Source organism: Phoca vitulina, unplaced genomic scaffold, assembly GCF_004348235.1.
Source record: "Phoca vitulina isolate PV1807 unplaced genomic scaffold, GSC_HSeal_1.0 scaffold8, whole genome shotgun sequence".
NCBI lineage: Eukaryota > Metazoa > Chordata > Mammalia > Carnivora > Phocidae > Phoca > Phoca vitulina.
In genome coordinates, this window is record NW_022589711.1 from 71,500,198 (window position 1) to 71,518,877 (window position 18,680).

General features: G+C 35.5%; 1 protein-coding gene across 4 annotated transcripts; it reads right to left on the reverse strand.

Annotated features, from left to right (window-relative positions):
- Positions 1–1,807: 1,807 nt before the first annotated feature.
- Positions 1,808–18,183, reverse strand: MYNN (myoneurin). 4 transcript variants are annotated; one of them, XR_004299838.1, is made up of 9 exons: positions 17,402–18,182; positions 16,251–16,547; positions 11,088–11,881; positions 10,187–10,346; positions 8,196–8,374; positions 7,217–7,300; positions 6,131–6,217; positions 4,134–4,454; positions 1,808–2,494 (listed from the first exon to the last, which is right to left on the reverse strand). XR_004299838.1 is itself a non-coding variant. In XM_032407248.1 (8 exons), exons 2-8 carry the CDS (start codon positions 16,514–16,516, stop codon positions 4,192–4,194), a joined length of 1,833 nt encoding a protein of 610 aa, XP_032263139.1. In that variant the 5' UTR covers positions 16,517–16,547; positions 17,402–18,182; the 3' UTR covers positions 3,975–4,191. The 4 variants fall into 4 exon arrangements, 3 of the variants coding, with proteins under 3 accessions (XP_032263139.1, XP_032263140.1, XP_032263141.1); XM_032407248.1 differs by lacking the exon at positions 1,808–2,494 and having other exon boundaries at positions 3,975–4,454; XM_032407249.1 differs by lacking the exons at positions 1,808–2,494; positions 7,217–7,300 and having other exon boundaries at positions 3,975–4,454; positions 17,402–18,183.
- Positions 18,184–18,680: the final 497 nt, after the last annotated feature.

Sequence of the window (18,680 nt, forward strand, 5' to 3'; positions counted from 1 at the left end):
GTATCACAATCTTCTCAATCATTAAGGATCAAAACTTAGGTGTCTAAGTTGGGGCTAATTACAAGGAAAAGAAACGGATTCAAGCCTGTGTAAGAGAAGGGGGATTTACTGTAAGGATATAACAGGAAAAAGTCACTGGCACCCAGGGACAAGGAAATGAAGCATAGAGTTGTGCCACCTCAAGAATGGGACTGCAAAGCCAGACACCAAGGCCACACCTCTCTCTCACAGGTAATCAGTGGCTTGGTTCTGTAAACCTATTTTATTCCCTTGCTTCACTCTATAGATCAGCTTTCTCTGCTTGTTCATAATTTCTTTTAGATTTTGGCTTGCTTCACTCACTCTGGGCCAGTTCTAAATGATCTTTTCATTTACACGTATACCAAAACCTAACAGTCTCTGAATTTCAGAACTCAAATTCTTGAGAATCTAACTAGCTCGGTCAGAACTAAGAATTGTTTCCCTCTGGTAAGGTGTTCAGTTAAACTGTGGACATAAGTATGGCATCATGTGTTATAAATGTGGCTGTCTAATCCTCTAATCCCTGACCTTCAGCAATCAACTGTGCTTGGATGTGTGAGATTAGGGGTTAAAAACCTGGGTATCCAATCCTACTCCTTCAGCACAGGTTAAGGACAGAGGACTATTTCATGTAAGATGGTGAAGGCATAGTGCTGGACATTTCTTTGACTCCTATCTCCTCCCTGTTTCATACTTTTTTCATTTGGCCTATTTCAGTTGGCTGTGTGCACATTCCTTCCCATCAGCATCATCCATCTCTTCTGGTTTGTCTATCCAGAGGAACAGTGGCCCTTTTTCTGTCCATTCAACTCTCATTGACTGCTCAGTATTTCCTTCCTTGCCTTGCCCCATAGCACTTGACATTCTGTCTTGTTTTACTGCCATTATATTCAGGTTTGTCTTTCCCATTTGACTTAAGGGTAGCATTTATCTTATCTTTGTTAGGTTTATGTATCCTGATTTCAATAATTTTCCAGCATTTGAAATACTGGCCAGACACTTTAATCCAAGTATCTGTTCACATCCATGATGTAAGTATATTCTTCTTGAAATTAAATACCCTATTTCTGGATCATTATTATGTCTATCTGATAATTACCAAATTCCTTAAGTGAATATAACAAATCTCTCTTGAATAAATGGGGGCAGGGGTTGCAGAGAATAAAAGAGTAACCATACCATTGTCTCAAAAAATTAATGTTCCAGTAACTAAATCTCCATACTGTTCATAAATAGTGAGTAAAAATGCAGAAATTACTAGGTGGTATTTCTAGGGAAATTCCAAAGACTCAAAATCTGAGTATAAGATGGAAGTTATATCAAGAGCTTCAATTTTAAATGCTTCCCGAAAGAACACCAAGAAACATTTAGGATATTAGTTCTCAACATCTGGTTACATTAAAACCACCTGTGGAGCTTTTCTAGCATGTATGTCCCAGAGATTGTATGATTCAATAGGCCTAAGGTGGGGTGGGGCTTGGATAGTGTTACTTTAAAAATGTTTCTGATATGCATCAAATGTCAGAACTATTATTCTAGGATATTTTAAAAAACAAGAACATGTATATTGTCTTTATACATGTACATTTCAACTACTTTTGTTTGTACAATTTCTGCAGAAATGAAACATACAGAAGTGATAAACTACTTTTACAAGAGAACTGATAGAACCTTTTCTTTAAAAAAATTTTTTCTAAAATTTGTCTATCAAAATCATCCTATGAAATTAAACATAAAACAAGTACCATTTAAAAACAGCAAAAAATCATTTATATATAATCTATGGTTTCTTTTTAAAAAGTCTACAATCTAACAATACAGTAGGAATAATCTAATACATACAAAATTATTTTAGAAAATAATCTCTCAGTAAGATCTTCAACATCCTAAACAGACTTTCAAAAATGTAGTCATATTTAATTAAGAATAGAGTTTTCCGCAAACTGCATTATAACAAATATATTTAAAAACAGGCTTAATAAAAATGATAATTACGAGTGTTAGGACGATACCAGATACAACTGAAATATATCCGCATTATGATAAAGAAGCGTATAGTATTATGAGAGCGACAAGACAGGAACCTCAGCCTTCAAGACTTCTTACATGTCACTCCGGAAGAGCATCAAGCCATGTCAATTTAAAATAAAATGACTTTAGCTTTGAAGCAGATAATGTGATGAAGAAAAAGCACAGTAAATCAACCTTAGTCATTCCAATCCAATAATATTAAAAATAATAAATCTGAAGACTAATCTATGCAAAATGCTAATTATCATCACATTAGTGGAAATTTGGTTAACTACTGCTCTCATAAAATTCTGACATCACTGTAGCAGTTTTTGAAATTTTATTCATTAGATGCTTGGATTAATGAAGATGTGAATTAAATATAACCTCTCCATTTCAGCAGACTTCTTAAAGAGGCTGAGTCTTTTAATTTTCTTTAATTTCTTCACATTCCAATAAATTCCTATTGAATTTAAGCCAGAATAGATTAGTTGAACATTTTATAACTTTGTAAATTGTATTTAAGCCAGTATATTAATACACATGCATAATTAGATTTCTTAGATAAATAATTAAATACTAAGCTTGATGTCTATTATACAAAGGCAACAGTTCAAAATCTATTCAGTTAAGTCAGTCCCATTGGTGGCAATCCATTGTGAAAATGCTGAGTGTGTTGGGAAATAGTGACAACCTCTACAAGAATTAAGTTTTACTACATCCTCTTTTAGTTGGTTCCTCTGACTAGGACACCAGAGAAAATACAATTAAAGAAATCAATACCAAAAAAACCCTGACATTAACTTCATTATAGGTGTAGTTTAAAGCCAGAAAATAAATAAGGCAAAGCTAATGCATGGCAGAAATAAGAAATGTCACCATGGTGTTTGATCAGCAGTATAGAAATTGACTCTGTGGAACTGATAATTTAATGTCCAAAGATTAGGCAGCAAAATAAATCAATTATGTGGGAAAAGTGGGATGGGGAAGACTGGTAGTAAGTATCAGAAGGATACTCAATTTTCTACATTCAGCAGGAAGGAAACAGACTACTGTGAAACTATGACAACAGCCAAATGTTGTGGTTTAATTTATAAAATTTTAAAACTCAAAACTTATAGAAAACTTAAACATAAAATAGTTAATAAACTGGTTTTATGATAACTCAAATGTTCACTTATAATTGAAGCTAGTTTCTTAACTCTTTATGTAATTACAATGTGTCAATTCAAAGGCCAAGTGATTTAGAGTATGCATTAAGTTTATATTTAAAAAATTCTTTTTAGAACTTAGTATTTTAAAAAGAGTAGCAGGTATAAGAGAGGCTTATCAAAAATTTTCAAAACTCAGTATATTTTCCTCATCACCAGTAATGTAGAAACCTATTAAAACATAACCTGAACCACATTTTGAAACTGTCTTTTAACAAGTTAAAAACATCAAATGATTTATTTAAAACTCGTTTTGCAAATGTAGTCTCAGATAACTCAGTTAAGTCGAAAGTACTGACCCTTGCTTTTCTCCAGAATACTGAATTCTAAAAGAACAAAATTGTACATACAGTTTTCTAGCTTTTAAGAAAAACACTTTTTAAATTCATTAGAAAAGTTACCTCCAATGGAATATACTAAATAGCACAATTCTTATTCAGTACCTAAATTCTCTTAAGTAGAAATATGAAAATTTACTTCTCTGCCATAGTTTATATATTGATCTATGGGGCTTAGTAACAGCAACACTCTTGGCCTGATACTATCATGGATTTTGCTTAAATTTTGAGGGGAAAAAACTAAAAAATCCCACAGGTCAAAACTGACTCATATAAACGGAAAGATTCCACTTCAATAAATGACAGGCAATTTAAAATGCAAAATAAAAATGAAGTAAGGCAGCTCTAAAAGAAAATATAACTTATCCATCCAAAATAGTGTTACTACAGTATAATTCACTTCTTACACGTTGTGTTTATAATCTAGACATAAAAGCCAAAAATCAAAACAAGCATTGCAGTTACGATGCAGCATCAGGTGTTTACTTCAGTGAATGAAAAAAATAATGCTTACAACTCGAATGGTAATTTAATATGAATATATGCATCTTACCAGAGATGTTTATGTTTACTACCAGAGACGTCTTAGAAATTCCATATTCCTCACAAAATCAGTATAATTGCTGTAAAAAAATCAACTGTGGTTCTGAATACCCATTCACAGTTGATCTCAACAATGTATCTGATGTAGGAGACTGATTATCTGTGACAGGCAGAAGGATGTGGTGGTCCTCAGTTCCAAGTGGAAGAGATAGCGGTAAAGTCATATCAGAAGGTTTCACATCCAATGTTTCTGATAACGGACTTTTTTGTATGGAATCTTGTTCACTCAAGGGATGCTCCTCTATACTAGAATCTAGAATTTTATCTGCACCTGAAATAGAAGGGAAACAAATTTATGCTATCTCTCAAAACAAAACAAAAACCCTTAGACTAAATCTGTTTACCATTCCCAGAACTTGCATTCCAACCTCCACACCTTTTACTCACGCTGTTTCTCTTATGCTGATTTACCCTCATTATCTATTCAAATCCAAATCGGGCCTCAAGCCTAGGTTCAAGCACCAACTTGAACTTAAAATGGACTTAACTGTTCTAGACTAGGGTGAGCTGTTATCTATTTTATCACTCACTTGTCAATTTTTCATGTATCACCTTGTAACATCTATCGCTCTTATTGCTACTGAACATTCTACTTCAGTATGCTCTGAATTCTCAACCAGACTAAATTCCTTAAGGGCAAATATCAAGTTATGCTTTTCTAACTCCTTCAAAGTACTTAACAGTGCTATACACATAATAAATTTGTTCACTGAACATATTAATGAGTAAGTCATACTATTCTCTGAGTTCAAGTTCAGAGGTATGGCACTTTTGTATATTTTCAGAAGTGAGAAATTCTGCTCTACTTAGGGAGTGATTATCACACTATCATACACTTTTGCCTTCAAATTTCCCATGAGTTTACCATGCTCCTGTCACTCAAAGGATTTACATGATTTCAATCTCCCTGTCTTCATTAGACAAAACTGCCTATTAACTTTCATAAAATTATAATTCTCTCTGTTCTTGCCAAACTACTCTCAGTTCAACCAGCCAAGAATATAACCTGTACTTCCTTGTCCCAAAGACTCCCTTTACAATGTTCTCTCTGCCTGGGACGACCGCTCCTTTTCCTATCTCCATCTTTTGAACTCTCCTTCAAGTTTCCTAGAATTAAGCCTTTCTAGGACTTACTTCAGAAGGACTTTATCTCTTCTTTAGCACTTTTGTGTCTCTATTATACCCTACATTTTATCTTGTAATCACAGTTATTTAGCTTTCTGGTCTCCCACACTAGATTGTAAATTCTTTGAGGACTAAGAATGTGCCTTGTTCAACTTCATATATCTTGCAGTTATGTGTACTTTGGAGACAGAGGCATTTAATGTTTGTTGAATTAATGACACTGCAGTTTTCAGAAGTTACTGACTTAATCCTTATTATGTTTCTGTTCACTATCAGACTTGTTAACATCTCTACACACTGAAGAAGCCTAGTATTTTGTTTCTAATCATGACAAACACAGCGAAACTTTTTCAAGGATTCATTTTAAGCAACAGATTCAAAATTTTGTAGTCTCGCTTTCCATTTCTATGTAACAATTTGGGGCTATTTCCCTATTTATATGTTTCTATTATATTCCCTCTTATATGTTTCTGGATTAGGGTTCATGATGCCCTTTTCTTCACATAACTATAGTAATCCCCAGACTCTAATATGGAGAATAGTGATACATATTTTTTTTTCATATGCTTTCATTCTTGAAACTTCATAAATTAGGTTTTTAAAAGAGGAAATATTTCAAGTACTGTTTATTAGAAGGTCAATATGGAAAGAAAGAAATTCTTACTGAACTTACCTACAAATTATAAAGCTACATACCTAATATGTGTATATCTAGTTTTCAAAAATATATATCTAATTTAAACTGTTATAATGTGCATCTCAACATTTTAGGAATAGCACCAATATGAGAGCACCAAATTTTTATAAAACACAAACATTTACCGGAATGGACTTTTGTTTTGTGCTTCTTTAAATTTTTAATATCTGTGTAAGAATTTCCACATAATTCGCAGATAAATGGCCTTTCTCCTGAAAAGCAAGTTAAAAAGTTTAAACTCACTATTTTAGAAGTTGCTAAGACAAAAATATCAATGTCTATGAACACAGTGCAAACATTACTATACTGTTTAAATTTAGTTTCAAATGACCTTTTTAATCACTTGGTTATAATAGAGTGAAATGAAAACTTCTATACATATTAGGCACTCCTTTACCTTATTCAAGGCATCCCCATTTCTGGGAAAATGGAGCATTTTCATAACAGAAATTTAACTTACTCTTTTACTTCTATTAGACATTTCATTAGTGCCAGTTATCTGCCAGACCCTAAGAGGAATAGCTAAGGGAAAAAAATGTGTAATTATGGTTTCTGCTTTCTGGCAGCTTACAAATTAGAAAATCCTTTAAAAATAGTGACAGAATAAAATGCTACAGAATTATAATTCCTTTGAAATAAGAACTGTTCAATACTTTATAGACAAAGGAGCATGAGAATATAGACGTTTATTAAATGTCTACTAGGTGCTCACACTATTCTAGATAGGAATTATGAGGAATAATTTTAAAAATGAAAAAGTCACAACAGTACATTTTCGAGGTGGCATTTTCCTTTAATTTATTTGTTCCGTTTTTCTTCATACTACACAATACTATTACAAGAAACATGTCAATACTAAAATTCATTCTGAAAACTTGCTTACTGAACATTATTTGATAAGAAAATATATTATCCACCTATTCCTTTTCATTTCTTGGTACACCTCTGCAATTTAATCCAAACCATCTAAAAACTATTATTATCTGGCATATTAGAAAATCTATACAATTCTAGACCAAACTTAATTACTACTACTCCAAATAACTAAAAAAAAAAAAAAAAAAGTAAAAAATTGATATTTATACATGAAAATATTGCTATAGGTAGAGTACGACTAGATACCATAGAGTCCATAATGGTTTAAAAGTCAAGGTTTACATAAAAAGAAATTAGGGAGAACCAAAAATAATACGTTCTCCCTAAACACAGACCTGTATGGGATCGAAAGTGTTTGTTGAGCTCTCCTGAGGAAATAAAACTTTTCCCACAAATACCACATATGTATGGTTTTTCACCTAGATGGAAAATAAAAGATAGCGAAGTGGTGTACTATACCAATATAATATTTATCAATTACAATAATCTAAAGTAACCTGTTCTAAAATATTATTTAAATTAAAACCTCCTTATATATTGTACTTTAGAGGTATCTTCAGTGTGATCCTACTTAGATGAATATTAGTAATTATTTTACACTGTTCATGAGACCTGATGCTTTTCATATAATAAAACTTTATTTCTGCAAATATCCTTCCAGTAGACTAGAGTTGGGCAAGAAGTTCAATTTTTATATGATTACAAACATCTGATTAAAAATTCATCAATCCATTACTTTAATTCTTGCTATCTACTATATTATTAAGAGGAATAAGATTATTTAGGAAAGATCTGTTTTAAAAGGTAGGTACCCTATCAAAACTGAAAATCTTTGAGTATAATTTGCTTCAAAACTGATACTGTGCATTTGAAGTATCTGTTTAATTTGCAAATCTTAGAATGTCTGCGTAGGAAAAGTCCTAAGAAGTCATAAAAATCAATGTTCTACCTAAACCCACCCCCACCCCATAATTTCACTCTACAGTTTCATCCAAGGAAAGTAAAACAAGAGGCTAAGGAGTTTTTCTAAGGTCATAAAATATGTCTCAACTCAAGTTTATATATTGTCAAAACTCTCTGATGTTAATGTACATAAGTTACATAATAAAAAATTCCAACCACCGTTAGTACTCTAGAAAATAAATCTGCTTTTACAGCTAATATTTATGTGAAAATCACAAACTCAACAAGCACAAACACAACAGATACACAACACAGAGTCTATAATCTATTTTCTTTAAGGGCCCAATTTCCCTTTTTCTTTCTTTTATTTACAACTTTTCCTTATTTTAAACATCTCTGTCAAATTCTTACCTGTATGTTTTCGAGAATGAGTGATAAGAGAACTAGAGACAGCAAATGCCTTCCCACAAGTATCACACACATAAGGCTTTTCTCCAGTATGCCTACGAACATGATAGGTCAAAGTGCTGGCTTGAGCAAATCTCTGTCCACACCTATCACAGACATATGGCTTCTCTCCACTATGCTTCCTATTCATAAATAAATATAAAGTTATATGCTGGTAAGTAAAACAATTTGGGTCCAATCTATATAATAAGCATTTTTCATATAATTTTCACGCAGTATTTTATTTCATCTTAACAGACCAAAAATATGTATTTAAAATCAACAGTTTCAATGTACATATTTTGGTTATCAAAACATCTGTTCTAAGATCAGTTAAAAAAAAATTGTGCCATCATCTTCATATGGTTGTCAAGTGTGCCCCTAATACCCCAGGCAATTATTTTCACTTGTCCATTCACTCACTCTTCAAAACTCTTTCCTTAAACCTTCAGCACCTCCTCACCCATCTTCACCCTTAGCTGATGTCCTCGCTTCCTCTTTTACTGAGAAAAATTTAAGCAATCAGAAGAAAATTTCCACCATCCCAACTCTCTACCTATAGGCATCTGCATCTATGTATTTGCTGTTCTTCTGTTAACTCTAACATGAGGGTGACAGTTCACCTGAATCCAGCTACTCCCATTTGCATAATGAAGATACTATCCTATCCCCCATGTCTACTCAATGATTTTACTCCTGCAATTTCCTCCACCATTCAGTTTTCCCATCCCATTGTATCGCAGCATACAAATATACTGATGTCTTCAATCTTTAAAAAAAAGACCCCTGATCTCTCTTGCTCCTCCACTTCTCTGCTCCCCTTTATCAAAAATTTGAGTCTCCAACTGTTCTACTTTCATTTCTTCTCTACTAATCTCTTCTCTACTAGCCTCTGCTAACATTGCTTTTGTCAAGAGCGCTGCTGACCTCTCACTCTGCTAAATTCAATAGTCATTTCTCAGTCTTCACCTCCCTATCATTAGAATTTGACACAGCTGATTGCTCCCTTCTGGAATAATTTCCTTCACTTGGATTCCAGGGCAGTCTACTCTTGGTTTTCCTCCTAGACTAGATGCTCCTTCCTTGTTACCTCTAAGGGCCTCCTGACTCAGTCCTTTGATCTCTTTTCTATCCACATTCATTTTCCTGATGACCTCATTCACTGTTATAGTCTTAAATACTATCTATATGCTAAAGACTCCCAAATTTTTATCTTCAGCTCAAACCAGTCCCCCGAACTACAGACTTACATAACCAATGTACATCTCCATTCAGATGTCTAATAGTCACCTCAAATTTAACATGTTCAGATCTCTACTCCCTCTTTAACTGCTCTATCCACAAATCTTCTCCATTTCCATTAACAGTAATTCCATTTTTTCAGGTGCTCAGGGCTATAAACCTCAGAATCATCTTTGGATACCACTCTTCTTTCCTTCTTTCATACCCCACATCCAATCTGCAGCAAATTCTGTTGTGCTACCTTTAAAAATATGTCCAGAATCTGACTACTTATCTCTTCCACTGTTACCACTTTGGCCTGAATCACTATCACTCTCACTTGAGTTTTATCTATAGCTTCCTAACTGGTAACTTTGCTTCCATTCTTGCAATCTTACATTCTTTTTCTAATATTGCAGCCAGAGTCATCCCCTTAAAATGCAAGCAAAATACATCACCTACTTCTCAATCTCAAGAGTAAAAGCTTTATAATGGCCTATAAAACCTTATACCGTCTAGATGCTCTATCACCATTCTGACCTTATGTCTCGCCCTTATTTATTCCTCTCCAGTCACCTTGGCTTCCTTCTGGTTTCTCGACTACGTTAAGAAAATTTAATGGTGGAGCCACAATTAGAACTCTACTGTCCTGAGTGCTAATACAGTAGTCTATTCAAAAGACTATGGTGAATGACAGACTCAAAGATCAAACAACTTATTTTTTTGTTTTTTACCTTGCATGAATCTTGAGATTGCTAGAAGTTGCAAATTGTAAATTGCATACATCACATTTATAGGGTTTTTCCTCACCATGATGCATACGACTATGGAAGACCAGCTGGCATTTCTGAGCAAATCCTTTATCACACAATTCACATTTGTATGGCTTCTCACCTAAAAGAACAAGCAAATAAAATTTATATTTAAAAGGAGATACTCTGTTTTAGTTGCTTGAGCCACATAAGCTTTCAAAAGAGTTCATAACAGTACTATTTCCAGTATTCAGAAAATGTTAACTGCTGGAAGTAAAAAACAAATAGGATTTTTTCCGGATTGTCTATGTAGAATTAAAAGAAATCAGTGCTTCTCAATTCATAATAGTGAAAGGTGATCAATGAGAGAAATACACACTGCATCTTAAAATGTACAAATCTAAGTGTACCAACAGGTAAACGTAGAGGCTGAGGAATGAATGTATGTGTAATTCTAAGAAACATGTTCAGAGGTTGACAAAGTCTAGGAAGCAGAAGGTGAGATGTGTTGGCAAAGTCTGAGAATTGTCCTGAGTTGTAACTACTTTGTCTCTCTATCAGTTCTCTTAATCTTTGTCTCTGTTAAATACTTAGCAAGCTAGAAGCAAGTTTGTGTTTATTTTAACTGAGGAAAAATGGTACAAAGACCTCATACATTAGGACTTCAGAGTTACCAGCAGCAATAAAACAAATAACCATTAAATACTTGGTCACAATTAAAAAGAAATTTTCAACAATCTAACATGCTAAATACTTTGTGAATGCAAGTATATACCAAATGTTGGTCACAAATAGTCAACACTGCATATTAATATGTTCTTTACAAAAATATTGTTTCAGTCACAGTACAAAAGCAATTATATCTCCCACAAACCAGTCTTACCTGTATGAGTTCTTACATGCGTTTTCAGCTGGTTACACTGGGTAAATGCCTTTCCACACAAGTGGCAGACATAAGGTTTAACTCCTTTATGTATTCTCATATGCCTTCTCAAGCTGCTGGCTTCTGAAAACACTTTCCCACATGTGTTACACATTGGCTTGGCCTTGGAATACCTCTGATCCAGCTCTTCCCCAGAGCTCTCCAGCTCATAAGAATTCTTGACACTGGCTATATTAGACATAGAGTGTTCTTTCAGAGCACAGTTTGGTTGTGATTTTCCACGTTTCCGTTTCACTGTAACAGTTTGCACAATATCTTGTGCTGGAAAAGTATTTTCCACAACTGATGTCAATTCGAGTTCTGAATTATCATTTCTTTGTGCAACTTGTTCTATTACAGGTGTGGATAATTTATTTGCATCTAAAAATAATTCAACAGATGCATTCTCTAAAATGTCACTGGGATATTGCACTGTTTTATTCTGTCCTGTTTTCTGGGAGTTGAAGGCCTTCTTCTTCTTTTTAGTTTGAGATGACTTCTTTGCTAAAGCCCTTTGTTTAGGATTTGCCTGAACTAAATCTGTAGACACTTCTGATTTTTCCCGACTGTTATAATCTCGTAGAGTAAGGAGACAAGTCTGTTGATTCAATTCAATGTTTCCAGTAATACTAGATATCTCTGTAGAAGAGGGATTAGCAATAAAAGCAAAATCTTCCATCTTTATTTTACATTTAGTGACCACCTCTTCCACTTTGAGATAGTCAGCAGCCTGATGAATTTCTTTAACATTCCAACTGTAAGGAAACAAGGCTAAATGACAATATTCTGAACAAAGAAAAACTATTTGTGAAACAGAGCTGCACATATATTTCAATGTCTTTTAAAAACCTAATGAAGCAGAATGATGAAAAAGGCATAACTAGAAGAACAAATTTACGAAAATTCATTCACTCATTCAGAATAACGTGTAGGCAAAAATCTCCAGTTTTGCAGAACTTGAAAAGATGAAAAAAATTGGTTACAAACTACATTATGTACCACTATGGAAAAAGAAAATGTTAAAATTACTGTGTGTTTTAAAAAATACTTGCAACACAAAAGTAGCTGTTGGCAACTTACTGCCTCCTCCCATTATCCTGAGCCCTATTCAGATATAACCACCTTTTCTGGACTGGCAACAGCGAGTCTAAAAAATTATTTCCTATTATCTTTCTCTGCTCCCCTATGAGGGACTTTAACTGTGCTTCTCAAACTTTCCCATGCATCTAAGTCACCCAGGTATTTTGTTAAATGTAGATTCAGATTCTGTGGGGAGGTCTGTGATGGGACCTAAGTGTCTGCATTTCTAACACACTTGCTGGTGATGCCAATGCGGCTGGTTTATTGATTACACTTGGAAGGAACAAGGATTTAGAACGCACTAAGCTCTAACAACCCTCCCGTGTGTGTGTGTGTGTTACTCAACTCATGTTAGTTGGAGAATCTGTCATCATTAGAATTATATAAAAAGACTTAAGTTCATCCTGTTCAACATTCCAGTCAGTATTTACTGAGCATCTACCATGTGTGGTACACTAAGAGGGATATTAAGAAATATCAAATAGTCCCTGCCCTTCAGAAGCTTATAATGTAGTGAAAAATTGTTTGATTACTCTAGCATTACAATGTCAATTAATCAGGGTAAGTCAGCACCTTTAGGCACTTCAATTTTCTTAGCTATAAAATCTGAGAGCTGAGGGGCGCCTGGGTGGCTCAGCTGGTTAAGCGTCTGCCTTCAGCTCAGGTCATGATTCTGGGGCCCTGGGAGTGACCACCACATCTGGCTCCCCGCTCAGCAGGGAGCCTGTTTCTCCCTCTTCCTCTGTGTTCTCTCCCTCTGTCTCTCAAATAAATAAACAAAATCTTTATTTAAAAAAATCTGAGAGTTGAGTCGGTATTAATTCAAAAATATGACTCTTTTAATTATCGGAGGACAGATATACATACACACACACAAACACACCCTTCAAGTAACCTTACTACTTGCCATTTTCCCCGAATGATATTTAACTCTTCAGAAAAAAAATATATTTTCCCTTTTCCCTCTTCATTATACATATAAGCCAGAAAAGGGTTTTAGTCATAGCTGATAATATAAATATAATGCTATTAATACATCTTTTTTTTTCTTTAAAAAGGAGTAAAATTTGAAATGAAATTAAAAATTAACTAGTGTCATGAACCACTCGGGTCTTTGAAAGTATAGTACAGTATCTACAGATCTCTATCCATTTTCTCATCATCTAATGAAAACGTCTTTATTCCAAGTGCCACTTGTTTCTTCTTTTTTAATTTAACATTACACTGGCTTTTAAAAAATTGCCTTTCATCATATACATAATCATTTTTCAGCTCATTAATGATTAAGTAAGTTTATAGGCCAGTTTGGAAACCTAATCACAAGTTTAGGGAACATTTTATTTTCTGGGAAAATATACCTAAAGTTCCTAAATATACTATAAATAAACTTTTGGAGTATAATCTGTTTGCAAATGGAGTCTTTCCCCTAGATAAGAAAACATTACTTAAAGATTTCTTTTCTTATGTCCCTTGGTTATAATTTTGGAATATATAACGAATGATCTTTGTAATGAAGTTAATTCTCTATTTGCAAAGATATAGCACAAATGCCCCAAATATAAACACAATCTTGTTCATCTTTTATACAAAATATTTTTTGCCATATATACAGTAGCATTATCACTTCCTAAAAATATTGTTTTTCTTTAAGCATTTTTATTAATTTTGTTACATAGTCTATCATTAAATTACAATAAATGAGAGATACCACTAGAATGAAACCAAATTTATCACTTATTATACTTAGGCCTCCAGTTATAGTTGTGCTTAGTGCTCCATAAAAATGAACCACCAAACACATAACAAGGTCTGGTAGCCTTTAAGACCAATACAAACTAGCACTGAGTGGCACACTGTTTAGTACTGATACAGTATTTCGTACAAATTATTCATCTATTTCATAGACAGCCTATAATCTCAGTTACAGTTAAGGGAATCAATCAGCATTTGTTTACATCAATAACTGCTTTTGTTTACAAGCATGAAGCTACAGTGCTTGCAAACTTGCTTTCATCTTTTGAACAGTCACTGAAAGTCATTTAATTACATATTGCCAGGTATATGGCTAAACGCTTTACACGAATAGTTCATTTAATCCTTAGGACATATCTATGCAATCTGTAATAATCCCATTTTACATTCAAATGAAGGCTCAGAGGTCCAAAGAAAGTAACTTGTACAAGATCACAGTGTGTTAGAACTAAGATTTGACCAAGGAAATCTGGCTCATGAGTCCACTTAATTCTTTATTATTTTGTTTTCTTTCACTAAATTTAATCACTAAGTTGTACAGACTTTCTACTTTTGAGGTAAGCCGTCTCACATTTGTGGCTGGGCTCAAACAACTAGTTCCCAGGAAAGAAGATATGTACCAAAAAAGATTGAGCAAAAATCTGGCTCTTTTTCACACTGGTTCTTTGCATGAAGGCTCAAAGTAAGCTGCTCTTCAGTGTGTTCAAATCAATTCAAGATTGTTCTGGAAAAGTTAATTGAGAAAGGGAAACCACTAAATTGAAGATCAACCAAAATTCACTAGTTCTGTGGTTATTTTATAGTACATATTCTAAATATTTAGATAAGAGGCACCTGTAGAGTCAACTACTCAGTAAATTTAAATAATTTGTCATGTAGGTTAATCTATGACACTGGTCTGTTCCTTTAATCAACTCATACAGAACTGACTCAAAGATATCATTACACCAAAATTTAAAAATAATTCCAAATAGTATGAATGTTTCCTTTTCAAAAGGATTAAGGAACATCCTGATTCTAGCTTTTTAAAGAAGTATAGGTCCACAATAAGCTGCAGTGTAAAACAGAGAGAAGGATTCTGCTTAATGTGTATGTGCATATATATAGAGAGAGATCACCTGGAAAAGAATGAAAGAATATTTATCAAAATGTTAACAATGATTATCAGTGGGTGGCAGAATTTCAGGTGTTTCCTTTTGGTTTCTTTCCTAATTTTTCTCCAAAAATTGTGGAGTTAAAGGGAGAGAGGAGAGTAGAAAAGAGAAAATAAATGAAACTAATGTTCATCGGGAGAAGGGCTTTTGAGTAGATCCTTGATCTTCACAGTAACACCAAGGTAGTTATTACCATCACATTTTTACAAATGGGGAAATTGAGGCCCTCAGAGGTTGCATCTTGCTCAGAGACACAGTGACTGACAGGCTGGATCTAATCCTAAAGCCCATAATCTTTTTATGTCAGATTATGATCTAGTCATGTTCACACTTTCATCATTAAGAGAGGGAGGAAAGAAAACAGGAGTAATCTGATTGGTTTCTCTTTCACCTCCACCTTTCTCTCCACAACTGATAAATGCATTAGTATTAAACCAATTATATAGTTCACTATGCATGGAGGAGACACAGTGCCTGCATTATCAAATTCCTCAGAACCTACTTCTTGTAGTGCATGCAGTGAGAGCATTAAGCATTTCAGAAAAGCCTTCTAGCACCTTGGATCTAATTTAAGCATTAGTACTGATAGCTTTACAGAGATGACAGGAGTCACCTGCCATTTACACTCCAAGTAAATTATTTTCCTGAAACAAGATCAGGAAGAGGTCCTGCACATTGCTATCTATGGTTAGAAATGGGAGTACTATTAAACGAACACAGAGAAGCATCCTTCTTTCTTCATCTACACTCCCTTACCTCAAGCACCTTAAGAAGTAAGGGACAGAGTAAGGAAGAGACAAGAAAAGAGGTACATAAAGACCAAAGAAACTGGAATTCATTTAGAATTCATTGTGTATGTTCCCTAAGTTTTCATAACTGAAATCATAGGCTTTAAGTAGATAAATCAAATGTGTCAGAAAAAAAGGCTTTAATCTTATTAACACCTGTGCTTTTTGTGCTTAAGAAATGTAGTCTGTTCATCCCCAATCAGTAATACGGACTTCTTTATTAAAAACAACAGCAGCATTATGCACATGACTATATGAAGACTCCAAATTAAGGGGAAAAAATACAAATATACTTTAGCTCTACAGATTGCTGACCAGCTTTTATAGTGAAAATAAAATGTGTACTTTACCTGTCAAGATTTAAAGTTCCTGTGTATATAAACTCCAACAGTTTCTGAAATCCATCAGCCTTCACCTGACTCTGATCAAGGAAGACATTGTTCTCAGAAGTGCTTCTGTAGATCGCACCAAAATACTCACTAAATGAGGCAAGCACATTCCTATGAGCTTTAAACTGGAATTCCCCAATCACTACGGTGCAGTCACAAAGAAAACCTGCTTCCCGCTGTTTGTTCAGTCTCTCTAAAAGGTGCTCACAGTGGTGCGAATACTGCATTTTGATATCAGAATGGAATTTTACCCTTGTTCTAAAAGACAAAAAGAAATAGTAAGTCAGTAACCCTAAGTTTTCATCAAACGTTTCACCCAAGCAATTGGTAAGGGGAGAAGGGACATGGGACAGAACATGGACAAAAACAGTCAGTCCTCATTTATCCCCCGCCCCGAAAATTCTTATCAAACAGAATAGTTAAAAATGCTGAAGGTAAGTTCCTGTATATCTTTGTTACATCTTGGACAATTAACACAATCCTTTGGACACATAAATAAATGGCGATGAATGAAAACACTTGCACAAGCTGAAAAAAAAAAACACCGCAAAATTTCACGTTTTTGCAGCAGCTGAACCTTCAGACTTTCAAGCTCAGTACGCATGCACATGCTGGGGAAAAAATTTAACAAACCACTAAGAAATGACCTCCTTTGAACAGATGGCAAAAAAACACGGTACGAGTTCTTTAAAATTGTTCTCAAATCACCGAAACCTGTTAAGTTTCCGTGGTGCACAGTTGCTTCAAAACGCGAGGCGGGTGCCCAGGGGGCGGAGAAAGAGCAGAGCCAAGAGTTGTCAAGGTTCCGTCACTCGCCCGGAGGAGGCCACACCCCCTTTCTTCCCACTTCTCCATTCCCGACCGCAACGGAGAGTGACAACCAAAGCCGGTGTCTCCCGGCTTCTGCCGCACTGCCCTTCGCCAAGCTCCCACTACCTCAAGTTCCCACACCAGAGGCTGTGGCCAAGGCCAACACCGGGCTGCCTCCCCAAGCTTTCCACGTTAATACCTTCGCCCCGACCTGAATTCGAACTCCAAGAAGCCTACCCTCCAATGGCCCAGCGTCTGGAGTGAGCGGGACTGGCAAGCTGGGGGGTGAAAAAAGAACTCACCTAGAGCAATCCAAGGGGGCACAGTTTCTTCACGCTCTCTCTGCCATTTTGGAAGGACGTCACCGCGCCCGCTCCGCCTCTTCCTTCTTCCTCTACGGCGACATCATATCCGGCCCGGGCGTCACATGGAAACGGTGGAGGCTCTGGGACTGTGGAGGTCCGACACCGGGGAGGACAGACAAGACTCGCACACAGAAATTCCACTCCTCAGCATACTAGGGCCCCCACGCGAAACCGCAAACGTCATGAATACGGGACTTTAGGGCTCATTCACAGCGCCCCACTTGTCTTCCTCATTCTGAACATTGTGGTCGGCCGACAGTCAGCATCTCTCCTACGGCCCGCGGTCGGGCGGCGCCGCACGGAGGCCCTCTTTCCAGGAGCCAGATTGTGCACTGCATGCTGGGGCTTGTAGTTTCTCGTCTTCTCCCATCATCCTCCCCTTCCTCGGGACCCCGCGAGTGCAAACAGCTTGTGTACTTAGGCTCCTAGCCATGGGAGATTTTCGAGCTGAGACAGATCACCCCTTTTCAGTTTACGTGCCCGAAAGCTTCTGGGACCCTCCTGGGTTTTGTTTGCATCAGCCGACTGTAGCCTAGTTTCCAGGATATCCTTACCTGTTACAAGTCTGCGATGCAGCAAAGCGGAGCAAAGCAGTAAGGTACACTGAGCACGCGCAACATTGCAGGAAGGTGGGCTTTATACCGGAAAAGGTTCTGCGTCGGGACCAGAAAAATTTTAATATCATGATTTATATCGAATTCAGATTTTGTACAGTGAAGGAAAAGGAAGCCAGTTATCTGCGTAACATACAAAAGGCGCAGAAACAGTAAGATAAGTCCTGTTTATATGTTACAGTGAATTTTTCCCTAGTACTTGCGGACATCATAAATCTCAGAAAACCAAAACTTCATTTATTCTTGTTAAAAGTTGTGTCAGGACTTTAGGATATTTACTCATGACTTTATTTTAAAGGACAGTCAACTGGAATTTACTCCTTTCTTCTGAGATTTTTCCAACGACATTCTGTTTGCTCTTTAACTTCTTTTCTCTGGTCCGTAAAAATCATATTTGTGAATAAAGCCACTACCCTTATGTTTAGAAGGGAAAAAGTTGAGTCGGCTTATTGATTTCATCTTTCTGATTCCACTTTTATATTTTGTCGGAACCCTTTTCAGTAGTTTATTCAGAAATATTTATGAATCTCTACCAGGTGTTAAGCATTACACCAAGTATTTATAAAATAAGTGAAATATGGTCTCCTGGCGTTTAGGGATAT